This window comes from Silurus aristotelis (genome assembly GCF_946808225.1).
Source record: "Silurus aristotelis genome assembly, chromosome: 20".
In the NCBI taxonomy this organism is placed as follows: domain Eukaryota; kingdom Metazoa; phylum Chordata; class Actinopteri; order Siluriformes; family Siluridae; genus Silurus; species Silurus aristotelis.
In genome coordinates this window covers 12631479-12641372 of record NC_139593.1, presented here as the reverse complement: position 1 = coordinate 12641372, position 9894 = coordinate 12631479, and the positions used below count along the sequence as shown (strand labels likewise).

At 37.1% G+C, this 9894-nt stretch overlaps 1 protein-coding gene across 1 annotated transcript; it reads right to left on the bottom strand.

Annotated features, from left to right (window-relative positions):
- Positions 1-7511: 7511 nt before the first annotated feature.
- On the bottom strand, positions 7512-9419 carry msx1b (muscle segment homeobox 1b). The gene is made up of 2 exons (XM_083521690.1): positions 8861-9419; positions 7512-8388 (listed from the first exon to the last, which is right to left on the bottom strand). The coding sequence occupies exons 1-2, from the start codon at positions 9228-9230 to the stop codon at positions 7946-7948; spliced, it is 813 nt and encodes a 270-aa protein (XP_083377816.1). The 5' UTR covers positions 9231-9419; the 3' UTR covers positions 7512-7945.
- Between the last annotated feature and the right edge of the window lie 475 nt (positions 9420-9894).

Below are 9894 nucleotides of genomic sequence, written 5' to 3'. Positions count from 1 at the left end.
TCAAGATCTTCTCCAAACCATGTAAACCAGATCTTCAAGGAGCTCACCTTGTGCACAGGGGCATCACCATGCTGAAACTGGTTCGGGTTTCCAAGTTCAAGTGAATTTATTATAGTGCATCTAAAGACCTTCCATACATTTGAGTGCTTCCAGTTTTGGTGTAACAGTTTGGAAAACAACCACATACAACAGGAAAGGTCAGGTGACCCAATACTTTTGGAAATATAGTGAATGTTCTGTTTATTTCAGCATACTTTAACAAATGTCTTTATTTAAGAAACACAAGATAATTATTTCTTCATTCAAATTATTTGCTCTCAATTCATTTCTCCCATCCTTCATACAATTATTCACTTTCTCGATATGCAGAATTGTCAGGAATTTCTGCTTTTAAAAGGAATTCTTGAAGCTGTACATAAGATGCGAAAGAATCCATATCGCTATTCTGTACGAATACGTGTACCTTTACACGCCTAGACTCTACATAGATCATTTAATAAACACTAAAATTACAGATGGGGTCAATATCATTTGTTTAAACGGTCAACCTGCAGTTTTTTCTGGATGTCCTCCTCACTGTCTGTCAAGCATTTGTTTGAAAATAGACTTAGCCACCTAGTTATGGTGAACCCTCGGCCACTGATCTTCAAACTCCTGTGCTCGACTGACAAAAGGAAATCGATGAGGTGAGATTTTGCTGTTGTCGCTCATCTGCCTTAAGGTTTGACGTGCATTTTGAGCTGCTTGTCTTCTCGCCATGGTTTTAGTTGATTTAGTAGTTGAATTTCCATACACTTCCTGTCTACTTAGACCAATCGGGGCCTCCTCTTCTGATCTCTGTCATCAACAAGGAGTTTTCACTGTCAGTAAAGATGAGTTTTTGTTTTTTGTTTTTTAGAGAGAATGGTGTGTTTGAAATCAATGAATCTCTGCAATACTCTAGACCAGGGGTCACCAACATGGTGCCCGTAAGGACCAAATGAGTCACCCTTGGGCTTTTTCTAAAAAAAAAAATGGTTGACCATAGCGCCACTTACCAGTGAGCTGCATCCTATTTTTTTTTATTGTTGCTATTCTTTTTGAAATCACACTTGCATTGGTGTGAATTTGAAAATGACTATTAAAATATAGACGACTAGATAGAGATGAATATCATTAATTATTCATAATAACATAATTAAAGGTAAATTGAGCAAATTTGTTATTTCAGGAGTGTGTATCAAACTGGTAGCCCTTCACATTAATCGGTACCCAAGAAGTAGCTCTCAGTCTCAAAAAGGTTGGTGAGCCCTGCTATAGACGAACCCATTTGATACCGATAACATGCCATTGTTTTTTTTTTTTACTTTCTTGCATCTGCATAATTTTATTCATTGTGCTGCTGCCACATGATTGACGGATTGGATACCTATTATAGTAGCTGACGGTGTGTTTTGTTTTTTAATCTGTTGGACTAAAAAAAACTACTCAGGTTTACCACACAGAACACAGAGAACATGGCCATATTGCCCATTTAATTGTTTGCGTTCCCTGGCTTTTTCTGCTTCACTTTCTATATCTAGTCACTATATTCTTGTTCATACAATATACTAATCCATTACCTTAAAAAAAAAAAAATCACAAGTGTACCAGTTTGTAAGAATCTCAAAAGATGTGTTGCTTGAGAAACAATATCACATCTTAACTTCTACAATGTTTATCTTCACAGTAGCCCTGCTTTATTACACTGAAAAAACACAAATGCTTGAGCCTGTTCCAGCTTATACCAAAGAAAATGAACAGAAGAATGAACCTTGAGACTTCCAGTGAAACTTCAGTTCTTCCTAAATGATTGACAGAAATATATAAGATTCAAAAACCAGGCTTCTGGCTTTGGTTACTGTCAACACAATTACCACTACTCACTATGAGTGTTTGAGATGAGCTTGTTGTTTTGCTATTTGCATTATTAAGGTCAGAGGTGGGAAGTATTGAAGTACAAATACTTTGTTACTGTACTTAACTAGATTTTTCTGCTATCAGTACTTTACTTCACAATTTATTGGACAAATTTTTACTTTCACTCATTACATTTTAACACAAATATTTGTACTTTCTACTTCTTACATTTTCAAAACAGACTTGTTGCTTTGGTTTAAATCTATTTGGTGACATAATCAATATTATTTCTTCCAATTGAGTGTCCTTTTCAGCCCACCCATTTCCTGTAATTGCAGTGCTTTTTCAATCTATCACTGGTCTATCATTTCCTTGCTCTCACACACCACAGATTAGAATTTTTTGTATATTAATATGATGAGAGCTCCAGTTACCAGCATGACACTAAAACCAAGATTATTTTAGTAAAAGATATATGAATTACACAAGAACTGGGGACTAGATAAGACTTGACTCAATTCGAGCACTGACTAAAACACGTAGTAGTAACGACTACTTTTTACTTAAGTACATGTCAGAGCCCAAACTTCTTTACTTTAACTTGAGTGAAAAAGTGTAGCTGGTCCTTCAACTTTTACTTTCAGTACTTTGAGTCTTTAAAAACATTAGAATCTGCACTTCTACTTGAGTGAACAATGTGTGTAATATTGGCATTTCTGATTAAGGTAAAGTGCTATGAGAATTTTCACTATCAACCTAATGCACCTCACCACCACCTCTATATACATACACACCCCAAGTATTCTATAATACACACTACTGTTGGGCAGAAATATACAGTCTGAATAAAAAAAAGCATCTGCAGGTGTGATATGAATAACCCCTATTAAGATGCAGATCGGATTTCGATTTAATTCAATACAATGTGATGCAATATTAAAAAATGTGATGCTATGCAATTCAATATGGCACTGACAGACCAATTTATAGATTTACTTAAGTGCCTTCTAACTTCGCACTAGTGCAAAAGAAAAAAAAAAAAAGATTAAATAAAAGCAGATGTTTTTATCCTGTTTTCTACAGCTCTACCTCTGCCATGTTAATCTATAAGTTGTTTTCTACTGATGCAAATGTTAAAAACGATGCATCGCGATGAATAAGGCAACTTGTATGTATCAATATTATACTTCAATTTTAAAGCAACAAAGTACAAATTCAGGTCCTGGATTCAACACCCCAAAGTACACTCATTAAATTCTCCCCCAGACTTTATAATTGACCTGTCACCTTTCTTTTACAGCTCTCTGTAACCGTTTGCACCAAAATCTCTGAAATCCATTCCAAACCAAATCCACTCAAATTGAATGGATTTCAAGAATCATTCCAGCAAGTTAGAATATTCAGTTTAATTCAGATTTATTTGTATAGCACTTTTAACAATGGACATTGACACAACTTTAAAAAGCAACAGGTTATAACATTTTTATTGATATGTTAGTCCATGTAAGATTAGAGCATGTAAGTCAATTCCCTATAAGTGTATTCCTAAGGAACAGAAAAATAAATTCCCTAAGATGGTATAAGGACGAAACCTTTTTTTTTTTTTTTTTACAATTCTTTATTTTTCAGTAACAACAAGTAGTCAAGAAGCTTTTATTGTCATTTCAGCCATATACTGTATAGCTGATGCAGTACAAAGTGAAATGAAACAACGTTCCTCCTGAACCCTGGTGCTACATATAACAACAATCACAAAAACAGAACACACAGGGTTAAGGACTAGTAAGTGTCCTCGCAACATAAAATGCATGTGTGCAACCTGGTGCAAACAGTGCAAAGACAACACAAGACAGTACAATACAATGCAGGACACTGAAAGACAACACAAGACAGTGCAAGACAATACGGGACAGTGCAATACAATAAAGGACAGTGCAGGACAACACAAGACAGTACAAGACAATACAGGACAGTGCAAGACAACACAAGACAGTACAAGACAATAAAGGACAGTGCAAGACAACACAAGACAGTACAAGATAATTCAGGACAGTGAAAGACAACACAAGACAGTGCAAGACAACACAGGACAGTGCAATACAATAAAGGACAGTGCAGGACAACACAAGACAGTACAAGACAATACAGGACAGTGCAATACAATACAAGACAGTACAGGACAACACAAGACAGTACAAAACAATACAGAACAGTGCAAGACAACACAAGACAGTGCAAGACAACACAAGACAGTACAAGACAATACAGGACACTGAAAAACAACACAAGACAGTACAAGACAATAAAGGACAGTGCAAGATAACACAAGACAGTGCAAGGCAACACAAGACAGTACAAGACAATACAGGACAGTGCTAGACAACACAAGACAAATACACAAAATACAAAATAAAAAAATAGCGCCGCCAGTAAACCTGTTGTAAAGAGACAAAGTAAACAGTAAAAAAAATGTAACACAATGTTGTGCAAAGAGCAAATATCAGCAATCCAAAAAAGATGTGCAAAAACTGCATGTAAACAGTTTATGGTAATGAAGGGATGTGAGTGGTACTGAAGACGTGTTGTAGTAAAGTAAAACATTTTTTATACATTCTAAAATGTCTGAGGAAGAAACCTTAAGAGGATCTTGACTCATCCTCATCTGGGTGACCAATTGTTCATTTATAATAGAATTGCATAAGGTGTGCTGTTCAGTAAAGGGGGAACTGTTCATGCACTACACAGCCACTAGGGGGCGAGCTGCTTCTTAGTAGCTCTGTCCGAAACAACACGCTACTTTACTAAACAGTGTGCCAGAGTTGCACAAGACAGGCTTCTAATATGCTTCTTAAACTAGAGCAGTTGTTCTAATACAAGGTTTGAACATTTTATTCACTTGTATGCTCTCTGGCATCGTTGTAGCCCTTAATGCTGCAGTCACTATTCCTTCACTTCAAACTGTCCTGCACTTTATCATTTGGAGGAAACCTTGGATTCAAACCTTGGATCCATATTGTACACCTAAATCGTTTGTTTTTTTATTGAATAAATGCATATTTAATTCCTGAAAAGGCACACAACTTTGCCACACTATTTAGTAGCTATTGTAGTATGCGGTTTGGGACACAGCCTGAATCATTTGCACAGTTATAAATGCTGAAGACAGCAATGTAAAGTAAGTAATCTATCTGAGCTCATATATAGTCTACATATTGTCTTATTGTGTTTAAAATAAATAAATAATTATATATAAAAAGCAACCAAATGCGTAGTTTATTTTTAAGCATTTTATGCAATTGAATGCTTTTTTTTACTACAGATTTTAATATTGGAATGACGTCCGTAATAAATACCAAACAAAACCATTACCAACTTTTTGTCTTTTTTTGGAGATCATTTGTGTGTTGCTTTCCCCCCAATGATGGTCTTGTTATTTGATTTCATTACATAAATCTTACTGCATGTGCAATATTTTCAGCATGGCATCATGGAAGATTTGATCATTCATTCTTTGAGAGCTTTCACTCTGATCATGGCCAAAATGTTTCTATAACAACATTCAACTAATCCCATTTTCTTCGTTTGGAAATTTGGGAATTTTAGCATTAATTCAAATCGATTATGCATTATTACTGCATCTGCTCCATTTCTATAGAAGTCCAAACTGCAAACAACGTGCAGTCAATTTTACATGACTTTTTTTTATCCTCTTGATCTCACAGGAATCTCCAGACTTATACAGGAGGTATTCACTGTTCACTGAGTAGATCAGTAATGCAGAGAATTTAAACCCAAACTTCAGATATCCCCTTATTCTTCTCACAGTGGGGAAATTTCTCCATATGCATATTCTTTTTATTTATTAATGTGCAGTTCTGTGCAATGAAATAGTTTGTAGGTACAGTAAAAAGACGTGTCATAGAGCTTTAAAATAGACTCGGTTCAGAAAATCTGGGCTGCTTTTATATTCAGTCAAGTAAAATTAGTCCTAAAAACAGTTGCATAGTAAAAGTAATAATGTTATATTTATAGAAATATACATAGCAATAAATTACAGTAATGTAAAGACTTAATGCTGTAAATTCAGGCAGAACTGCAGAACGCAGTCCGCCATGTAGTTCAATTAGTGCCATTTTACCGTATAATTCACATGAATACAATTTAATAGGCACTACTTATATATTGTCTATTTAATAATATAATGATAATAATAATAATATATATATAATAATATATATAATATTATTTATATTCTTATTTTCAATTATCGGACGTTGAGCAATAAGAGATTCAGCCTCACATTTGGGCTTAACATTTTTATGTGATTATAAAAATGTTTTTAAGCCTAAATTAGAATATTTTTATTTTATATATATATATATATATATATATATATATATATATATATATATATATATATATATATATATATATATATATATATATATATTTAATAATCATTGTTCAATGTTTTCTTTAAAATGAAAGAAAAACAAAACAAAAAAAAAAAAAACAAACATTTAAACATCCATTCTTTTTCTGTTTATTCATTTTTTCTCTTTTCTCTTCTCTCCTATATATAAAAAAAAGTAATAAAAAAGTATAGTCCCGTTTAAAAAAGTGCTACTTGGCTAATCATCATCATCATCATCATCATCATCATCATCATCATCATCATCAGCAGCATTTTATTCTTCTTCGTCTTCTTTTTATTTGAACTAGATGACTACCTTTTATTCCTCCATAAACCTATTTATCGAAATGATAGTAGCTAAAACTCCTGGATAAAATACGATGCAGATTTTCGAAGATTTCCAACACTTTCCTCCTAAAGAAATCTGTGGTTTAGTATCAGCGCAGCGCTTAAACATCTCACAGTCTGCAGCAGCGCTTTAATCTGAACTGCAGGAGGAAATAAGGGACCTTCAAGCAGCAGCAGCAGCAGCATCATTCTGAGGACATTAAACACTGGGTAAAGTGTCTCCAACCCACCACATCAGCAGTTGTGTAAACCTGCTTACACACACACACACACACACACACACACACACACACACACACACACACACACACACACACACACACACACACACACACACACACACACACACACACTAAGCTCAGGTTTACTGTGTTTAAACATCCTACACGTTTTGCTTTGGCAAAAATTCACACACATCCTTGAGTGCAATAAACATACAAGAACGCAAACTGTTATTTCTTTGGAATAATAAATGTCTTATTCAAAAGGATGATGGCATTAAATTCAATGTATCTGTATGGAAATAGAGAAGAAAAATGCTTTTATTTGCTGCAGTGCGCATTTGCGTTCAGCGTTAAACGCATTTTACGCATCCAAACTACAGGTGTGTATGCAAAAATAATAATGCATAATAAAGACTTAAGGCCAAACATGTGTCACAAAACACACATTTTAGTGTTTCGGAATTCAGTTCTATTGTATAGCATAGAAATAAATCATTTCTAATGTGAAATAAATTAAAAATAATAATTGCACAACATGCTGCATGCGTATATTTGTCTGTTTTTGTTTACGTATGCGCTTGTTTGTTTTTTTGCATCACACACAATAATAAAAAAAAACAAACAATAATAATAATGAAAGAGAAGAGTTTAAACGTTAAAAAGAATACTCTTTATTGACTAATAAATATTTGGTCTTTCAAGGCACTTTTTTTTAAGATTAGGCCAGTAAGTACTTCTTATCACATGACGGACAAACCCGCAGAGATTTTTCTTTTCTTTCTTTTTTGTTGTTGCGTATGAATGAATCCAGACGAACCTGCTCCACAAGAGCATAGAATAAACATCACACATAAACTTTGCATTTTGTCAGACAGATCTGGCATTCTTATGTTTTTTAAGGCTACAAGTCAGTAATTGAGGAGATGGCTTTTTACAAAACAAAACATCTCCAGAGCTCCAGATGTAAAAATATAAATGGATTCAGCAAAAAAAGAGAGGTATTGGGAGTCATTTGTTTTGTGGAAAGTTACTGCAGATGCGCACATCACCGTGCGGAGACGCGGTTCTTTTCTGCGTGATATTAGGATAAGTAATACATTCCATAAGGCGAGCCGAAGAGCGCGGGCATGGCGAGGCTCGGGCGCGGGAGCCCGGACGCGGCGGCGGCTGCAGCTGCGGCTGCGGCGGCACCGTATACGACCGGGGGCCCGTGTGCGGCGAGGGAAAATGGCAGGGCCAGGGCGGCGGGCAGCGCGGCGGGTTTCGTGGCCAGCTTGAGTTTCTCTAGCTCGGCTTCATGCAGCCGCTTGGCCTTGGCGCGGCGGTTCTGGAACCAGATCTTAACCTGGGTCTCGGTCAGGCTCAGGGAGCTGGAGAACTCGGCGCGCTCGGCGATAGACAGGTACTGCTTCTGCCGGAACTTCCGCTCCAGAGCGAGCAGCTGCGCCGTGGTGAACGGAGTGCGCGGCTTGCGGTTCGTCTTGTGCTTGCGCAGGTGGCACGTCGAAGGAGGACTTGTAGCTCCTACACACACACACACACACACACACACACACACACACACACACACACACACACACACACACACACACACAGAGAACAGAATTAGCTTTCAAATGAACTACATTACGCATCAGACCAAATCTTCAGCAAGTCACTCAGGATTCCAAGAAACCTCATGGATACACTTATAAACAATAGTATTACTCTAATAATTGATTAGGAGGTTTATTGTATTTGTATTATAGTATTGATAATAATAATAATAATTATTATTATTAATTATTATTAATAATTATTATTAAAGCAGCATGCACTATACTATATTGTTACTAAAGTTGGTATCTGTGACCACATTTGGCAACCTATATAAATAAAAAAGTCACTGCAGAATTAAGGTTTTGTGAATCAACCCATGTTTTCCTGAGCAGCTTACTATCTCCATCTACATCTCCATCTACATCTCCATCCAGTCCTGAAGCTGGCATGCTCTTACTCTGCGGTGATGAGAAAGTTGGGCTCTTCAGCCAAGTGCTCTGCTCTTTATCACTCGAGTCTTCGCTCTCGTCGTTCATGCAGTCCGACACATGGGGAAAAGTTTCCGCTGAAACGTGACTTTTCTGGGGGAAGTAAGTCCTCTGGGGGTACTGAGCCAGGTGCTCTGGGAAAGGCGCAGGAGGAGAATATGGGCTCCTGCAGGTGCTCTTCTTGGAGATAAGCGACTCGACGCTGAACGGGTGGCGGCTCGCTTTGCTCTTGTCCGCGGCGCTCAGCGGCGCCTCCTTCGGCCTGCTCTCCTCACCCTCCGAGTCCGTTTTGTCGCGAGACGACGATTCGAAGTTCACGGTACCCTTAGGAGAAGTCATGTCGGGCTCCTAGGGCGTCGCGTCGCGGTGCTTCAGCATGTGGATCTCCTGTAGATACTCCTTCACTGCGCTTTTTCCACGGCTCTCCTACTTCTTCTTCTACTTTTTCCTTTTTTGAAATTGTTGGTCTTATTTATTTATTTTTTTTCTTCTGACAGCCTTCTTCTCACTTATTATATGCAAGCTGAAGTCCCGCCCCCTTCCCGGAATGTGCCAATCACTGTTTTGCTTTGACCACGTGACCCGACCAGAGCCTCGCTCCCATTGGCCGGGACGCTCCGCTGAAAGACATCAAGAGGATATTGAGAAAAACGAGCAGTTAATCACAGGCGTCGTGCTGAGATGATGTATTGATGGCCTGAGGGCTCCCGACTCTCTGGAACACAAGCGGACCAATTTTAGCCCAATTAAACAGTGGGGAAGCTTTAGAAAAGGAGAGGCCTATCCATATCCAACTGTTGAATAGTCATTGAGACGGCACAAAAGAATTGACTTAGATGAAACTTTACAAAAAAAAAAAAAGAAAGAAAAGAAAAGGAAGAAAAACAAAACAAAAACAGATCAGGGAGAAAAGTCGGGAAAAGCCTGGAGCGTGTGGAAAAACAAATATAAAATGAAAAAAAAAATGTATTGGAATTGAAATAATAGTGGAAAGGAAAATATG

Excerpts from the sequence above, each read along its gene's own strand:
- msx1b (XM_083521690.1), bottom strand. The coding sequence starts at position 9,230 with ATGACTTCTCCTAAGGGTACCGTGAACTTCGAATCGTCGTCTCGCGAC. Across the intron at positions 8,389-8,860 it reads AACTTTCTCATCACCGCAGA|GAGCTACAAGTCCTCCTTCG; the intron begins GTAAGAGCATGC and ends GTGTGTGTGTAG.